At 41.0% G+C, this 19,802-nt stretch overlaps 1 protein-coding gene across 7 annotated transcripts in view; it reads right to left on the bottom strand.

Annotated features, from left to right (window-relative positions):
• LOC149079165 (RIMS-binding protein 2-like) overlaps nucleotides 1-19,802 on the bottom strand; it is a 215,799-nt gene that overhangs the window by 83,551 nt on the left and 112,446 nt on the right. For all 7 annotated transcript variants that reach the window (XM_089240069.1, XM_089240066.1, XM_089240064.1 and 4 more), the window contains 2 exons: nucleotides 18,349-18,447; nucleotides 11,584-11,667 (listed from right to left, as the gene is read on the bottom strand). In XM_089240069.1, the coding sequence (XP_089096195.1) occupies nucleotides 11,584-11,667; nucleotides 18,349-18,447 (183 nt within the window). The remainder of the gene's footprint in view (nucleotides 1-11,583; nucleotides 11,668-18,348; nucleotides 18,448-19,802) is intronic.

Consider the following 19,802-nt stretch of genomic DNA (forward strand, 5'->3'; position numbering starts at 1 on the left):
ATCTCTTATTAATTCCGAAATTGTTTCTTTCTTTTATTAATTCCGAGCATTCATCTATGTACATCGGAATTATTTCTTTTATTAATTCCGAGTATTCATCTATGTACATCGGAATTATTTCTTTTATTAATTCCGAAATTACTTCTTTTATTAATTTCGAAATTATTTCTTTTATTAATTCCGAAATTATTTCTTTCATTAGTTCCGAAATTATTTCTCTTATTAATTCCGAAATTATTTCTTTCATTAATTCTAGCTTTAATCATTTTCCACTGTTTCCAACCATTTACTGAAAATGATCGGCGGAAAATGTATTGAAGACCCCTGGCTTAAAAGGTACCCAAAAGCGTACTTTGCCGGGATGTTTCGTTTATCAAACGTTTCCCCAAACACACGCGCAAAACCTATAATTTCCCGATTCTCCAATAAAATCTTTTCCTTAAATCATGTAAATATGCATCCGAAGACGGGGATGCTGAGAAATCTAAACCTTTGTTTAACGGTAGCTCTGCATCACGTCAGCGGAATAAGTTGGAAAATGCGTGGAAAGGAATAGAAAGGAGAAACATTTCTCGGTTAAAGATCGGATTTACGAAACATATTCTTTCTCGGCGGGTTCTTCTTTCCCATTTCGGTAGCAAAAAAAAAAAAAAAACCCGAAAAAACTCAACCACGTGAGTCCATGATCCCGTAAGACCATCACGTACGCCAAGGATATCATCTCTTGCCTAACCAAACAAAAAAAAAAACCTCAACTTCCACCATCATTCCTTTATAAGATATATGAGGTGCGTGTAAGGCTCTAGATGCGTTTTAAAAAGGAGAAGCACCACCACCACCTCCGGAGAAAGAAAAATGCCCTCTTCACCGTTACATGTCACGACTAAATTAAAAGCTATTGTTATTCTCCGCACAAGCGTAATATATATAGATAAAATAAGATAAAATATATGTATTGAAGGGGGAAAAAAACTCTTTTCTTATATTTTAAGAATTTTCTTGTAAAAGAAATAATCGATTTTTTTTTTTTTGCACCGGAGTCTATCGATTCTGCAGCTGCATTGTTTTTTTCACGTAGATATAGAAACCTAAGTTTAATTCATTGTTTTTTTGTAAGTCGTTTATATACGGATCTGATTTGGTGTATATCGTATAGTACGTAATTTCATCAAGTACGTATATAGAGTCAAACCTCGTTAATGAGTCACTCTTGGGAGAGCAAAAATATGACTGAGTAAGCGGAGTGACTCGTTAAACGGAGTAAGCCGTAGCTGTGCCAATTCTTGCCTGAGAACAATTGGGACTTCCAAAAAGTGACCCGGTAAGCGGAGTGATGTGTTAATCGGGTGACGCACCAACGAGGTTTGACTGTATATATACAGGGTGTCCTGTAAGTGCTAGCACGGCCTTTATCTTGTCAACCGTCCGTCGTAGATGTATGATTCCCAATTAAAAAATGTTCCGAAAAGGCATTCAAAAAATTACCCTGTACCAGTTTCGAGAGTGTAAATACAGTGTGTAACAAAAAAAACAAAAACTAAATTTTTATCCGGTCTCCATGTGCTTTAATTTCCAACTAGATTCTAGTGATTCCCAACGTGGGGGTTAACGCCCCCGATGGAATATTCCAGTGGGGCGGTAGAAGATACGGGTATAACATAGGATCGTATGGGTTAGATTGTGTTGGGGAGCGATGGGACAAAAAGGTTGGGAAACTATGGTCTAGTTGGAAATTAAAATGCATGGTGAACGTATAAAAATGTAGGTTTTTTTTCTTTTTGCTACACGCTGTATTTACACTCTCAAAACTGGTACAGGGTAATTTTTTGAATGCCTTTTGAGAACATTTTTTAATTTGGAATCGTACCTCAACGACGGACGGTTGACAAGATAAAGGCCGTGCTAGCACTTACAGGACACCCTGTATATACTAGTATATATATATTATATGGGGTGTACCTGTAAGTCCTATTTTGGCCTTCATCTTCGTTGTCGTAGGGGGGTATGGTTCTAATTTGAAACAATGCTCAAAACGTTTCCAGATTACCGCCCTTCCAATAAATACTCCATCATCCGTTAGATATCTGACCTAGACCCGAGATCGATCAATAAAAATATCGATCAGTGAATGTATTACGTGTTCTAGAGAAATGTAACTTTTCGTTTCCTTGCATGTTCGGAGCCTGTTATCGCCTTACAGTGTATAATAAATACATACAGTATAATCACCATATAAACATCACCCGACGATTTATGTGCGTGTCTATGTAGGGAGAAAATACTATTTGGGAATTGCACGTCGCAAAACGCGAAGCTAGTTGCGTTTGCCAAACTAGAAAACGTGTTACGAAAATAAGCAAGGGCAGGAAAGCACTCTCGAACATTGTAATTATCAACTTTGATAATTTTTCGGGGGATAGTTGGGGATGGTCGATATGGATCCCGGTTTCTTATATCTTCCGTGAAGGAAATATGATCAGCTTTTTTACCGAAACATCTTTCACGGGTTGGATGAAACCCCTTGGCTGTCCGATTGTGCACCCTTGCCCTATACCATATGCCATACGATGCATATATCTGAAAACTAACCTAAAACTCTTCTAGGTCGTGGACTGGATTGAACTTTTTTTACGTCCCACGCGTTGGAGGTTGTGCATCCCTGTTATACTATATTTCATAAGTTTCTGTATTTCAGCCAATTTCTGAAAACGAGCGCAAAATTTTTCAATGCCGAATGTCTTTCATCGCAAAAAGAACTAAATTTCCCGCAAGGTGTCAAAAAACTCGTTGCGCATCAGTCTTTCATTCCAGCCGGTTTCATTTCCAGATTTACTCAGATCTATCTGGTCTATCTTAAACACATTGTTCGTTTAAAAATTTCTAACTCACCCTCTCACAAAATGTCGCCCCTACAATAAATATTTCATCATCCGTTAGATATCTGACCTAGACCAGAACCTCCTAGAGATAGAAGGCTTCCGCAATCAGCTTGTGACGTCAGTAAGCAGTCCATTTTCCCTCAGAATATTCAGGGGGAAAAAAATTCCCTGCTCGTGCCAGCATCATCGTTGTGAGGAAAAGAAATGATCTCGGGTTCAGAATTGGCGATTTCTACGCCCCACATCCAATCACTACGCGGTATTTGTGAGCCAATCGGGAAGATTCTACGCCAAAATAAGAAGAAACGAAATAGGATGCTGTGTTTCAAAATGTGGAAAACTTGCTAGGTAGTCTGAATGACGTTTATGGCAAACAGTGCAGAGGCCTTCTATCTCTAGGAGGTGCCTAGACCCGAGATCAGTCGATAAAAAATATCGATCAGTAAATAAATTACATGATCTACACACACACAGAAGTGTAACCCTTCTCTTACACAGACACGTTCACTGCCTATCGTCGCCTTACAGTATAAAATGTATACAATATAATCACCATGTAAACTTCATCCGACAATGTGTGTGTGTGTGTGTAGTAAGAAAATGAACAGGTAAACGAGCACGCATAAACATTATAATTAGCAACTCTAACAACATTATAACCATTAACTTTAACAACATTATAACCATTAACTTTAACAACATTATAACCATTAACTTTAACAACATTATAACCATTAACTTTAACAACATTATAACCATTAACTTTAACAACATTATAACCATTAACTTTAACAACATTATAACCATTAACTTTAACAACATTGCAATTAGCAACTTTAACATTACAATTAGCAACTTTAACATTACAATTAGCAACTTTAACATTACAATTAGCAACTTTAACATTACAATTAGCAACTTTAACATTACAATTAGCAACTTTAACATTACAATTAGCAACTTTAACATTACAATTACCAACTTTAACATTACAATTACCAACTTTAACATTACAATTACCAACTTTAACATTACAATTACCAACTTTAACATTACAATTACCAACTTTAACAACATTATAATTAGCAGCTTTACTTAATTTGACAATTTTTTGGCGGGATTCGGCGATAATTGGAAATGGTTCGTATGGATCCAGATTCCACATGTTTTCCTGCCTTTTTCGCGGGCCTAATTAATCACCTTGGCGGGCCGCATTTGACCTGCGGGCTGGGGGAATATGCATCCTTGCCCTACACCATAAGGTTTTGTAGCAGATATCTGAAAACTAAAGCAAAATTTTTCTTGGTCGGGTATCGTTCGTCACGAACAGACTAGATTTCCCATATAGGCGTGAAAAAACTCGTTGTAGAGCCGAATGAAATTGAATTTTCAGAACTATTTGGTCTACATTACACATATTGTAGTTTAAGAATTTCCAAAAAAACTCACCCTGTTACAGAATACCGCCCTTCCTCAATAAATATCATCCGTTAGATATCTGACCTAGACCCCGAGATCGATCGATAAAAATATCGATCAGTAAATGTGTTACGTGCTCTACAGAAGTGTAACCCTTCCCTCCCACTCATGTTCAGAGCCTATTATCGCCTTACAGTATAATACATACACAGTATAATCGCCATATAAACTTCATCTGACGATTTATGTGTATGTATGTAGAGAGAGAATATATACGATTTGTGAATTGTACGTCGCAAAACGAGAAGCTAGTTGCGTTTGCCAAACTAAAAACGTGGTACGAAAATGAGCAGGCGGGCAAGCACGCATGAACATTATAATGGTGGATACGTTGGTTGGAGTTTTGCCAGGGCCTCCCCCAACTCCACACTCTAGCTCGAATTCCCGCCTACACGCCATCCACATCCACTTTTCGGGAATTTCTCCCATTTTTCGGTGGATGGTGTGGAGGGAACAGGGCTTATTTGAATTCGCAGTTATTTCGGAGGAAAAATCGACGAAAAAGCTTTTGCTTCCTCTCGAAAGATTCAAGCGAGGCCATCACGGAGCATCCATTGCTCAGTTTTCCGAATGACAACCTATTACTTTTCCCATGCAGGGAGTTGTGGGTGGAAGGGCACGCTTCATACAAAGCAAAGCGCGCGCGGTCTGTTCTTGTGGTAAATCTCCGTTATGACGTTTTGGAATTTTCCTACGGGATCGGGAAAGACTAGCCATTGTCTTCTAGAAACTAGCTCTGGAAAATAGTTATTTTTAAAAATTGATTTTTCGAAAATTAAACTGTTCTCGACTATTTCCAGAGAGAGACAACCAGCAGGAATAATCTCCACGCTGTGGGACGAAAAACTCAATTCCATAGCTGTCGTTCCGTGTGACATCTTAGACTCTTTACTATAGGCAGAGAGAGAGAGAGTGTGTGTGTGTGTGTGTGTGTTTTCGGAAATATTTGTTCTAGAAGGTTCTGGAAATATTGAAAGACTTCGCAGAGAGAGACTTAGTCAATTACACCGGGAAACATTCCGTAAATATTTGATGTAATTGATGGAGAGGACGATGAGATGGCGAGAGAAAGAGACTTTTGGAATTAAATGGCACTTAGCTCTCATGGAAATGTCTCGCTGCATGTCTTTTAATTTTCTAAAATGAGTTTGCTTATTTACCGCTTCCGTGCGATGCACACCGATGTAACATAACATTACGACCCAGGGGCACACCTAGAGCACGCTGTTGGGAGGGGCGATTTGTTAAATTGTTGTGGATAAGAGTGACTATATGTCCTGAATTTTGTCACGTATTTTTCGGGCCGGTCCCGGTTATCAACGGATTTATTGAATGCGATATTATTATATTCGAATTTTGCTTGGGTGGGGGGGGGGGGTGATCACACCAATCACCCTCCCCATATACCTCTTGCGTTGCTTACAACAATGATTGCACCTATCCCTTTTGAAAGTTGTTTATCATTGCTGTAAGCAGCGCATATCACAGCGAATCAGCAGTAATCTACTGTTATTCGAAATTTTATATGCTACTTATAACATTATTGACGATCATTTGATTAACTGACGATTACTGGGTTCTTATAGGACAGGCGGCTATGAATCACCACCTCATAATCATATTTGAAATAGTGATCGCCCGTTGGTGAAGTTTGTTTATATTTCATTTATCTTCTATATGATTCTCGGGACAGTTGACGATTTTCCATGATGTATTTTTTTTACCCCGACAACGCAGGTGTCAAGAGTATATGATCGGCGTGTTTAAAATTTTGAACGAGATATGGATACACGATGAACCATGAGTTAATACTCCCCGTCAATAACTGCTTCGACAAAGAACACCAATATATCGATTAATGAGGAACTAATCTAGGTTGTGCTGTTATCTTCGGGGATCTGAATTCTAACACAATTGATACGTTTAACCATTTCGCTTTCAAGGATTCGAATGATCTCTATTTGACGAATGGGCGAAAAATATGGTAACCTCGTCTCCTAATCTAACCGCATGTTAGAAAAAGGAGAAGTTGAAAGAGGGAAAAAAACAAATGAAAGGAAAGCTGTATAACACATAAGGGGCCGTTCAAGTATTAAGTAAACAAATTTTAGCCATTTTTGACCCCCCCCCCTCACCAGCAAAACGTTGAACACCCCCCCCCCCCCCCCGTCAGCAAAATTTCGTCATCAGCTCTTTTCATAAAGGGTGTTTGATGACGTAAGCATTATCCAAACCCCCCTCCCCCCTCCTTGTCATCAAAAGTCAGCAAATCGTAAACCCCCCCCCCCCCCATCGATGATGACGTAATACTTGAACGGCCCCGAAGTGCAAATAAGAGAGATAAGCGAGTGTTTATACGATGTAGATTTCTCTTTTCACCTCAGCCAACCAGTTTTCTTTTGCTCTTATACGTATACAGTAGAAGGCTACATATGTAGGAGGGGAAAAACACCAAAATAATTGTATAGAAAAAAAAGGAAGGTAAAAACGAACAACGTCGTAGGATTACAACAAAGCTTGACGGTGATAAGAGAGGAAAGAAAACAGAGATCTTGTTTGACTTTATTCCAAAGGCGTTTGGACGCAATATTACGTCCTTGATCGTAAAGTGGTTGAAAAGAAGTATGATAAAAATATTGGGATAAATCGAGAAGCTTGTCATATCCGTACTTAGATGAGACAGCAATAATCTTTTTTTATGGGCAGTGTATTATATAGTATTAATTTTTTTATAATAATTATAACTATATTATATAATAATTTTTCCGACACAACTCTGCCTCTTATGGGGTAACGGAAGTAAGTTGCTTTGCATCAGTCCGGGGTTGTGAGCGGTTCTATATATCTATAGTATTAATTATAAGTTGTTTTTTTTCTTTTGTGATATTGTTTTCAAATTGGGTTCTATCTTTTTCTTTCTTTCTTTCAAACCAAGCACAACTCAGGTCTATCGCCATGGGCAATTTACTACTGATTGAGTTGTGCCGGAAGTGTGTGTACCTAACAGTCTGGGTGCTTATCTATAGTGTTGTGCCTCTGATTTTTAGTGTTGCCATTTATTTCAGAAGTGAAATGTGATGATTGAATACATTTGTACCGTTTATAGGACTGTTGCTCTCTGTGACGAGACTTTTTAACGGAGAGATGGGCTCACATTAACGCCTCGAACTTTGGAACCCACAGGGAACCAACTTCAGCCATGTTCGGCTGCTGTATTTTAATTATACTGTTTGGACATCAAAATATTATTCATGGGAATCTTTTTTCAGCCTCTTCGTAGGGCATTCTGCCTGTTGTAGCCTTTGTATTCGTGTTGTAGAAGGAATGTGGGGGTTTAAGACAAACACTTCCTTCACAATTCATAGATAATTAACATTTATTATACAATTAAACTTACAGAACCTACAAGAACGAGCGGACCGCGTGACTGTCTGGTTTGAGCAGCAAAACGCAAGTCCAGTTCCTCCATCGCGCAGGCACGCTCGTTTCCCCTATCACGCGGACAGCGCTATCCAGTGGTGGACGCTGTCGCCACAGTATCATATCGGAACGTCTTGTGACCAGTGATGGTAACTCGTGGGAAATTCCCCCATATGCGTGGGAAAAATTGGCCAAAATTGGTCCACGTGGGTAATTTCGTGGCGTTTGTGGGAAATTTTGAGAGTTCATCAAACAAAAGAATTTTTATTGAAAAACAAATATATAAATGCAAAACAATGATTTTCTAGTATAAAATACTTGACCGCATATTTCCACCGATAGATGGCAGGACAATTTTCGGAATGCGTGGGGGAAAAATTTAGTCAAAAGGGAAATTTTGCTTGACGAGGTTACCATCACTGCTCACACCAAAGCCGCAGCTTTGGCTCACACTGACACTGAATTTCACGGGACCACAACGTAAAGAAATCACCGCCATCGGGCTCACAATACCTTGTACATCCCCTTGGCTTTGATGCATCTCTATATCCGGCATTTTAAAATTTTACAGATAAAGAATCAAGTCCAAATAAAAATTTTTATCTCGATGACTTCAGACAGAAATAGAACCCTATTAGGCTTAAGGATTTATTTTGCATAACGAGTTCCTATCCAATATTACTCAGCAAACCCCAAAAAAAAGGGTCATCATCATCATCATTCGAAACGAGCAGCTCTTATATAAAGTGAATAAATCTCGAATAATAAGGAAAAACAAACATATTCCAAAAAAAAGAAGAGGGAAAACATGGAAAAAAGTTACATTTTCGTTTCTCTTCTCCCCTTTTTCAGTTATTTTGGTTTCGAAAGAGGAAATCTTGTTACGGATTTTCCCGTCTAAATCCGATTTTTGCGGTTGAGTTTTTTTATCTTTCCCGGACATGATTCGTAAAAATCCGCTTACTCTCTAAACACTTCAAATTTGTTTCGTAACTTTCTTTGCGCCGCAGCGTCATTGGAATTTATTTTTTTTCGACGTCACTGTATTTTTATCTGTGTTTTTCGTGATACTCTTTGCAACCTATCAAAATATTGTGCAGTATATGGAGATATATATCGGCAACGAAATTCTCGAACGTTCCAATATGTACACGGAGCTCTGATCCTAGTTAGGAATACGTTTATTTGATATACAGTCGAATCCCGTTATAAGGAACTGTAAGAAAATGGAAAAAATCACTTCGTTAAATCGAAATTTCGTTATAAAGGAATTTATAACGAAGGTTTCTGCATTGTTCCGATGTAAACTTACCTGGGGGGATTAGAAAAGTGTTCGTTAAGACGAGATTTTCTATTACAGTATTCGTTAAAACGGGATTTTCTATTACAGTATTCGTTAAAACGAGATTTTCTATTACAGTATTCGTTAAAACGGGATTCGACTGTACATATTTAACAAAAGTTAGCTCCATACAGTGAAGACAATCTTTTGCAGACACTCTCGGGATAAAAAAAATTCCACCGTAAAAGAGGGAGGTGACCGCATCCGAGCGGTTCCTCTGTTCAAACTGTGAAATACAGTAATAACAGAATTTGAAATGGTCCTTTGTTTGCAAATGGAAGGAATTCTGACAATATAACAGGCATTTAAACCATGAAAATACATAATTTTTGTACAGATACACGATTAAAATTACAAAAATAAATATTACACTGAATTTACATATTTTGGGAAAAACTAATCAATTCATGTTTGGTTGGTTTTGCTGAGTATTCGAACCCACTTCTAACATTGGCCGCATGTGGCACTTGGGCCACACTGTTGGCCACCCCTGTTAAATACCATTAGCCGAAAATCCCTGCATACATTTTTGGCAATTTTTTCACTCCATTCTTCGCACACCTCATCATTGACATCAGCATTTCATCACTGAGATTCACCGCATAATCTTTAAATACAATTTCGTAACATATACAAGAACGATCCGGCCAACCATTTGAAGCCCTTGAGTCCGACTGCAGCTGCTTCACGAGCTACGTCTTGTAGAATCGGGCCGGAAAACAAATAAATCCTCGTTTTTTGTTGAAGCAAATTGATCGTATACAACAGCGTCTATGGCGAATTCTTATTCCGAAATTTATTTTTCCCGGCTTGTTTTCCGTTTTTCAGCCATTCGCCTTGCCAATATTCTTTTTGCTTCAGAATGGATCGTATCTGCGTGCTCCAGACATTGCATTCATTTGCAGGAACATTATGTATTATTTGCGTTTTTTTCACTGTATTCGATGACCTCAATGTTTTCCTCTTCTCTTAGTTATAGAATACGAGGATTTACTAGTAAATGCCATATTAAACAGCGTGAAATCTTGTAAAATCTACGAGCCCAACCAGCAAACGGACATCAGAGTTGCCAAACATTAATAAAAACTTCTAGTTAAAACTTCACTGAAAGGTAACCAAAAAGGGAGATGAAATATAAGAACATGTGCTGCCACCAAATGAGCATAATTTGAACCAAAATTGCAAAGCTTGGTGTCTTTACAGGGATTTTAGTCCAATGGAACGAATGATGAAAATGGTGTCCGCGACTGTATCTACTACTACTAAACCATACATGTACCTCGTCCGTATTCCTCTGCGGAACCGCTAATGCGACCGTATCCGAGCTGAAACTCCTAGAGATTGGTCATAATGACGGACTCGCATCGCGGGGACCCGGGTTCGAGCCCCACCGTCACCACAGTGGTGGTCGGCTGAAGTTGGTTTTCTGTGGTTCCCAACTTCAAGGCGCAAATGCGAGCCGATCTCCCCGTTAAAAAGTCTCGCCACAGAGAGCAACAGTCCTACAAACAGTACAAATATTCAGTCACTACACATCACTCACTTCACTTCTGAGATATAGATGGCAGCACTGAAAAATCACACACAACACTAGATACGCACTCAGACTGTTAGGTACACGCACTTACACTTCCGGCACAACTCACTAGGTAGTAAATTGCCTATGGCGATAGACCTGAGTTGTGCTCGGCTTGAAATTAAAAAAAAAAAACTCCTAGAGATACAGGGCCTCGGCACGCTGCTTGTGACGTCGGTAAGTAGTCCATTTCCCCTCGGAATATTCAGGGAAAAACAAATTCCCTGCTCGTGCAGGAAAAGAAATGATCGGGCGCAGAACTGGCGATTTCAATGCCCCACATCCAATCGATATGCGGTATTTGTGAGCCAATTAAGAAGATTCTACGCCAAAATAAGAAGAAACGAAATAGGATGCCGTGGTTCAAAATGCGGCAAACTTGCTAGGTAGTCTGAATGACGTTTATGGCAACCCGTGAGGAGGCCTTCTATCTCTAGGAGGTGCTGATCTGAGGGTGATCGCGTTAAATAGCGTGTTCGAAATACATTATTTAGATAGGCTTTTTGCCGAGATATTTTTATTTGACCGTGAAACAGGGGTGACTGGTCTCTTATTTACGAGGGGGTTTTACTATATTTTACTGAACTGTATGTCTTGGTGCGCAATTAATGAGCGTAAGCGCGCGATCGGGGGGGGGAATTTTACAGCGACAAAGAAAAATACGCAATTGGGTGAAAATATCGTACGGCACCCTTTGCCGTGCCACGGACTTAACACATGTATGTAGGTAAGTGGCTTGAAGAAAGTAGATATCTATGTTCCTACAAAATTAACGGCGTAGCATTGTTTTTCTAATTTCAGTTAATTATGTGCGATGGGTGCGTAGGACTATACTACGCATGCGTATTTAATGAATGCGTCTACTAGATCACAAAATGAGTACTCACTAGTTCGTTGCAGAGTTCTTGCCTCGATTTCAAGTCGTTCCTCAATTCTTGTAATTCTAGTTCTTTCTCCTTCAATCGAACGTCCTGTACGAACATAAAAAAACGGGTATTTCAAATCCACTCTCAGTAATTATCACGATAATCATCAATTAGAGGAGATTAAATCACGACATCAAAAGAAAAAAGATCCTTTTGAATATTTTTAAGTACAGCGACAGTCCATTATTAAAATTTAAGATGCTCGTCTTCCACAATTACCGTCAAGATTAGCGGGTTCGAATCATAGGCGGGGATAGACTTGGAAGTCTGGGAGGGGGCACGGTCATTATTGCTGGGAGGGGAGCACGATGATGATGTCAATTCATATATACATAGAACCGCTCACAACCCGGACTGATGCAAAGCACCTTACTTCCGTTCCCTCAAAAGAGGCAGAGTTGTCATATATATAAGTTTGTACATTAGATCAGCCGACTCCACCTTTGACGCTGTGGAGAAGGGAAATGCCCACCACGCCCCCCCCCCTCCGTATCTCCCCCCATGGTTCGAATCCGGGGAAGAACATCGGAAACGAGTTTTTTCTACCGACCCTGGGACGACCACCGATAGATGGCGCCTCCATTTCCCAGTCCCACCCAACTCCACTGGTTGGAAATTGCCGTATGGGAATGTGTGACCGGAGTTGGTGTGCGGTAAGGTTGTCCATTATAACGACATTTCCCATTCAGGAGTAAAATTGTTGTAACGGACTTTCCGTTGAAAGCGAATTCCCAATTTTTGCACTGTCAGGCAGGTAGGTAGAAAATTGCTGCTTTAGACACATTAAAACGTAGAAATCCAGTCATGGAATTGATTTTTGGTATCACACAGCAGAATTCTCCTGAGACATTTTCGCATAGTATTTCGTATTATCAAAGCTATTTAGACCAGTGATTTTCAACCTTTTCAAACCCGTGGCCCGGTTTCATTCATTTTTGTGAGACGAGGGCCCGGTCAAACACACGGCCAACGGAAAATTAACTAGGAAAAATGAAACGACAAATCACTCGCGGCCCGTTATGGATGATATCAGGGTCCGGTACCGGGCCGCGGCCAGGCTGTCGAGAAACACTGATTTAGACGACCACTGACTGAACAATTAAAAGTCGCCATCGATGTCATTATATCACTGATCACTTCCATGGCTGTATGGAGTCGTCAACATTTTTTTGCGCTTATCGGAGAGTGTTGATAGGGGCAGTTCAAGTATTACGTCATCATCGATGGGGGGGGGGAGGGGGGATTTTCCTATTTGCTAACTTTTGATGACAAGGGGGAGGGGGGGGGTTTGGATAATTCTTACGTCATCAACCACCCTTGAAAATATGAAATATTTCTAACAGCATCTTACTCGGTGCGCCAAAAACGAGAAAATCTTTCGATAGTTTGTGGGCACTTCAAGTAACACCCCCCCCCTTCATTGGAAAGTGCCCTACAGAGACACTTCAGTGATCTCTAAATGTTTCGCGGATCCAAGTGGTCTGCAAATGTGCCACGCATCACTCAAGTGATCCGTAATTATATGCCGCGCATCACTTAAATAATCTGAGAATGTGCCGCGGGTAACTTGAGTGATATAGAACCGCACTGGGGGGGGGGCACTTAAGTGCTCTAAAACTACGTCACATGTCACTCAAGGGATCTCTAAATGTGTCACGGATCGCTTAAGTGTTCTGGAACTGTGTCCCGAGTCATTTAAGTGATATGAAAATGTGCCGCGGGCCACTTAAATGTTCTAGAATTGTACCACGGGACACTTAAGCGATCTGTAGATGAGCAGCTTAGTTCATTTTTTTTACCAAATTAGGTTTGAGGAGGGTAGGCCGCATCAGATAACCCCCCGGGGCCATATTTGAACGGTTCGCGGGCCAGGGGCCTTTATGCGATTTATCATTGTATGGCTTAGAGGGTAGGTCGCAATGAATTTATTAAAGATAAATATTGTGTTCATAGTCTTCAAATAGCATTGAAATTAACAAAATTGATTATAATAACATAAAAAGGTATTTTCTTCCGAAATTTCAATTAAGAAATATTTATGGCATTAAAAAATAAATTTTTGATCGTCGAGGGGGGGGGCACGAGTCCCTTATGCCCCCCCACCTGTGTACGTCTCTGATCCCACCAATATGCGTTAGGATTCAGAGGGGCAGAGCTGATGACGAAAATTTGCTGACAGCGGAGGAGGGGGTCAAAAATGGCTAAAAATTTGCTTACGTAATACTTGAACGGCCCCTTAGTGCGTACAGGAAGGAAAAGAAGCTAGGGAGATCGGCCGGCCCTATTTGGGGAAAGAGGCTCACACACCCACCGGCATACCCTCAGATCTTAGTACGACGATGAGCAAGAGGGGAAAAGAAGATATTTTGCTCGGCCGGCCCAATAAGGGAACTGAGGCCCATCAGTCAACCGATTCCCCCTCGAGGAATTGTTAGGATGAGGGCGTGGAGAAGTTCGATACCCGTGTAGTCAGGCCAATGGGGCCCTGCACGTGAAGGAGAAAAAGACCCATGTGGACTGACCACAGGGTAGACTGACCACAGGAGCCACTGACCACTGAAGAAGAGGGATACCCGTGTAGTTAGGCCAATGGGGCCCTGCACGTGAAGAAGAGGGATACCCGTGTAGTTAGGCCAATGGGGCCCTGCACGTGAAGAAGAGGGATACCCGTGTAGTCAGGCCAATGGGCCCTGCACGTGAAGGAGAAATAGACCCATGTGGACTTACCACAGGGGTCCTGTACGTGAAGAAGACGGATGACTGTGCAGCTAGGCCATAAGGGCCTATACGCAATGCAATGAATGACTGAGGAACTGTTGATAATTGGCATTACTATAAACGGTTGCGCCGTAAAGGCCTGTGCATGAAGCATCCAAATGTCTGTAAATATGTTTGTGTGTAACTATATTTATTGTTTTGATTGATAATGAAACATCCGGGAGGGGGCGGGGTAGTTCTGGGGGCAGGAAGGGAGTTCGGTCCGGGGCGTTCGTTGTGTGGGATTTTTGGGTGGTCGGGTGGTGGCTGTTGTCGGACTTGGCTGAGGATATTTAGTTAGGGGTTGGGGGCGCGAACGTCCTCGTGGTGCCGGGCGGCAATGCTGGGCTATTGTTGGGGTGGGAATAAACTGGAGGCATGGTGGCGAGGGAGCTGATGAGGGGTGCCCTGGGGTGGCTTCGCTTTGCTGGTACACCGGTAGGTTTTCCCGGCACGTCCGCGGTCTAATGACCACTGTTCTTAAATTGCAATAGAGATTGGGAATAAACTGGAGGCATGGTGGCGAGGGAGTTGGTGAGGGGTGCCCTGGGGTGGCTTCGCTTTGCTGGTACACCGGTAGGTTTTCCCGGCACGTCCGCGGTCTAATGACCACTGTGCTTAAATTGCAATAGAGATAGAGCCTGGACGTGCCAAAGCCTCCTAGTAGTATCCAGGTGGTTTTGGATGTGCTCGGTTCATTCTGTATTCCGCACTGTATGCGTATAAGGGTGTTTACACTGAATTACACTTCTGTGTACTGCACAGAAAGTAGCAATATCGACTCAGTGATAATTTTTCAAAATGTCTTGAAAATATATCGCGATAGAGAGATTTACCAGTAAAATATTATCCTTATATTGAGATGAGAGAGTTTAACATTAGAATAAAGGCATTTCTCCAAGAGAAAAGGCAAGATTTCAGAAAAATTATTGCAGAGAGACTTATATCGCGTAGCACCGAGTATTTTTATAACGAGGTATATATCACTGTGAATAATTTTTCTAATCAGTATGTGTAATTAGATAACATTTTAAACGATAAATGCTATCTCTGAAACATGTCACTGAATTAAGTAACGCAATTCAGAGAATTATTATTCATTATAATGAACAGCTTCATGAATTAATAGTGAGTAAATATTTTTTTCGATTCTACTTATTTCACTCCGTTGCTCTCGCCTTCATCGGAAAATGTACGCGCGAGCGCGGCCATGTTTATTTCCGTAGTGCGAACTCAACGAGTGGTTTCCAGTCTTCGTTAGCTAACGCTTCGCGTAGCGATGACGAAGATTGCTAGAGAGAAAAACCAATATTTAACGATAGTGATGTAAATCTATCCCACAATGCACCGCTTACTCCAAACACGTTTGAAACGCGGGCATAATGACATGAGCGTAATAGACCAGTACCTCCTAGAGATAGAAGGCCTCTGCAATGTTTGCCATAAACGTCATTCAGACTACATGGCAAGATTGGCACATTTTAAAACACAGCATCCTATTTCGTTTCTTCTTATTTTGGCGTAGAATCTTCCTGATTGGCTCACAAATACCGTATAGTGATTGGATGTGGGGCGTAGAAATCGCCAATTCTGAACCCGAGATCATTTCTTTTCCTCACAACGAGGATGCTGGCACGAGCAGGGAATTTTTTTCCCCTGAATATTCTGAGGGAAAATGGACTGCTTACTGACGTCACAAGCTGATTGCGGAAGCATTCCATCTCTAGGAGGTGCTGAATAGACCCCCATGTCGATAAGATACTCTCTTAAAGTGGCAGAGGATGTTTAAAGGTATCGCGAGTTCGGTACCCGCTTCGTCTTCGTGAGATACGTTCCTGACAGAGGGGTACAACAAAAACGGGGTGACTTGACCAAAGAAAAAAAATCGCTACCGCAGGGAGTCCCACACCGAAAGGTTAACGCACCAACCTCTCGGTGAGTATAAAAAAATCTGCGGACCCTCTTACACAGGTTGAAAAACACTGTCATGCAATATTTACTTCTTAAGGTTGGTTGGTAGGATGCTTATCAAAGACTCAGCCATCAAGTTAGTGATTTTCAACCGGGGGGGGGGGCAGCAGAGGGGCCCATGTCCTCTTGGGGTCATTAGAGATGTGTCGAGGGTGGGTGTCTGGGTCTTGAATGAAAAAGCAACATATTTTAAGTATTATATGCTATCGATTATTCTTTAAAAAGTCAATGTCCTACATCATTTCGGCAAAGAGGGTCCCTGGCTTTCGTGTTATTGGCACAAAGGCTCCATGGAAAGTAAAAAAGTTTGAGAACCCCTGCATTAATTGTTCTTCCACCCGTTTTTTCCCTGCGCTGAAGAAGAACGGAGATAATGCCATTGCCGTCTTACAGCATCTGGGCAGCGTTATTTCATCCTATACATTGGATTTTAACACGGGGTTACGCTCATTGGATAAGATCATAATTACGTCACCAACGGGCCAAGCCGGGGTTTCTGTTTATGAATATAGCGCCATCTGGATTGGCGTCGAACTAAAATCTGCTTACACTATTCCAGTTATAGCGTGCAAGTTCTTGAAACATCGGCTCCGACTGTCTCATTTAAAAATAGAGATTAAAAAATTTCCCAGCATAACTCTTCTTTGCTATTGATAAGCGCCAATAAACCGACGAAAAATATAAAACCGGCGATTATGTATAATCACCGGATTTATCACGTAGTATATATATATATATTATCAAAAAATCGTCAACGAATAAGGCAAACAGCTCCATTTCGCAAGCAGCCAAAGACTTACGAGCAGGCGCTTCGCTTCATTCTTGACACGACGTTTGACTTGCACAGATGTATAGTTTTTTTCGTTCCGCTGAGCAACCGAGATTGAAGATTTGTTAATCAATCCAAGTGGGTGACTCGGTCAGCGTGATATTCTTATCCTCTGAAGACGACAATCCACAGCGTGTCGAAATGCATGAGGAACTTTTCATGGTATTTACCTTATTCGTTGACGATTTTTGGAGTATTATTGTAGGCAAAGTCATCTACTCTTCCGTATTACGCGGTAAATGCGATAAAAATCCGGTTATAATGCGTAATAACAGGTTATAATGCATAAATATCGGCTATTTTGTTAAGTTTTATAAATTCCATAAATTTATCACTTTTACCGGCGATTATTCATAATATCCAAGCGTCGTTGGTAAACATGATAAATCGTTGTAAATCCATCGCATTTGATAAATTTCAAGTATTTATAGAATTTACCAGGTACGCTTGGGTATCATGCATCTCTGGTGAAAATTATGTATTTTTTTAGTATTTATCGAATTTTCCAGCGATGCTTGGGTATTATGTATAATAGCCGCAAAGAAAATCAAACTCACGGAGACACGATCAGCAAATAAATCGATTAGTTACCGAGTTGTTACATTTGCTGTAACATATTATGTACTAAAACATTTTGAGCCCCTTACCTCTTTAGCCCCGCTTACACCTTTTAGTGACGTAATAGTAATCTCAGCCAATTAGCTAACCCCCCCCCCCCCCACGTTAAAATCCTATATTTAATGGAATAACGCACCCGGGCACATGCCGGGGCAGGGGCGTAGCCAGAAATTTCGTTCGGGGGGGGGGGCAAAGTGATAGAACAATAGATTTAACCATATTTTTCCATTTTTTGGTCATTTTCTCACATTTCGGGGGGGGGGACCACATCCCGAGCCCCCCCCCCCCTTCCCGCTACGTCCTTGTACCGGGGATCTCAGATACATAGGTAGTGGTGTTCTGTGCATTCTACATACATCTGTCAATTACATCTATTAAAAAACACAATACACCCATTCTCATTACGTATTATGGAGCCCCCCCCCCCATTCACCTGATCAGAACATCCCCGGATGTGCACATGGTTTAAGATGGCACCACATGCGAACACGTCGATTCTTACAACACGGAACGTTATAGCAAGTTAATTGTATTTGTGAAGCTATACTTACGGCATCTTGGAGTTGCTCAACCTTCTGCCTCAAGTAGTTGTTGCTTTCACGCAAGGACTTGTACTGCGTTACGTCGATTTCAGAAGAACTGCGGATGAGCTGCAATATATATATATAAATGCATAATCATGATTATTATGTGTGCGCGCAAACATATACTTTAAATCTTTTAATTAAGGAGAGAATGAAATAGACAACCTTGCATAGACATGGTGTTGTCATGGGCATTACCTTAACAATGTGCAATCCGGATGTGACGTCATAAATTTCATTACGCGAAAACTATGGCTCTTTGAAACCCCGGGCTAACCCATTCGCCATATTTGAGCGTAATTGTGACGTCAGTACATCGCCCCACATCCTGGAGCCGGGTTCCTTAGGCTGAGATCTTTGGCACCCCTTCCCCCTTTTTTGTGAATTTAAAGTGTAAAATACAAAACTACGCGATTTGAACCTCGACCAAAGTCCGGAGCCCCCCCCCCCCGTCAGTCCTATCCATTTCAGGGCCTTACGTAAGTATTATCATTACGCCACAGTGGTGTTTGGTTGAAGTTGGTTTTCTGTGCTTCCCAACTTCGAGGCGCCAATTCGAACCTATCTCCCTGTTAAAAATTTCTCGCCACAGAGAGCAACAGGCCTAAAACGGTACAATTATTCAACTTCTACACTTCACTTAGTTAGAAAAATTGATGGCAGATGGCGGGACTACACATACAGATGGCAGTACTGAACAATGAGACACAACATTAGATACGTACTCAGACTGTTAATTTCTCACGCTTACACTTCCGGCACAACTCACTAGGTAGATACAAATTGGCCATGAGCTTAGTTGTGCTGGGTTTGGAAAGAAAGAAAACATTACACTTAACTATTTCATAAAAATGAACGGCGCGTAAGGTTCACAATACGCAGGCCTATATTCTGTCATGCATAAAAAACGTAAGCCCCTCCCCCTATTGAGAAGGAAAAAAAACTCAACCTTCCCCCCCCCCCACTTTGAGAAAATTGTGCGTACGCCTATGCCGGCATGTACCAGTTCATTAGAAATTCCGTAGAGGAATGCGCACGAGGTGCATGTACGGTTAAGTAGTAGTGGTGGTAATATTATCACTGTAGCCAGTCTCTGTTCCCTATCCTGCTTTATTTTGAACGATTAGACGTCGCTTGGAGCGGTAAAACCAGTTTTTTTATTTGTTCAGACAGGGAGGACTGCGAGTCGGTCCTCCATTCTAGGCGCTTTAATGAAAACCATTAGTCGTAGAAGAATGATTCTGAAGTTTTTATGAACTAAACTTCCGGGCGAAGATTTTTATTCCACAGAGTTTATACGGTTTTTTTTAACGTTTAAACACCGCAACCAGATTTCTTCAGCAATAACCTCGTTTCAAACTCCAGTTATGGACGCGAACAAACATTTTGGAATTCTTTTCATTGATGATAATGTCGCGATT

This window comes from Pholcus phalangioides, unplaced genomic scaffold, assembly GCF_987345545.1.
Source record: "Pholcus phalangioides strain wild (caught in Gottingen) unplaced genomic scaffold, Ppha-v1.0 ptg000012l_1, whole genome shotgun sequence".
Classification (NCBI taxonomy): Eukaryota; Metazoa; Arthropoda; class Arachnida; order Araneae; family Pholcidae; genus Pholcus; species Pholcus phalangioides.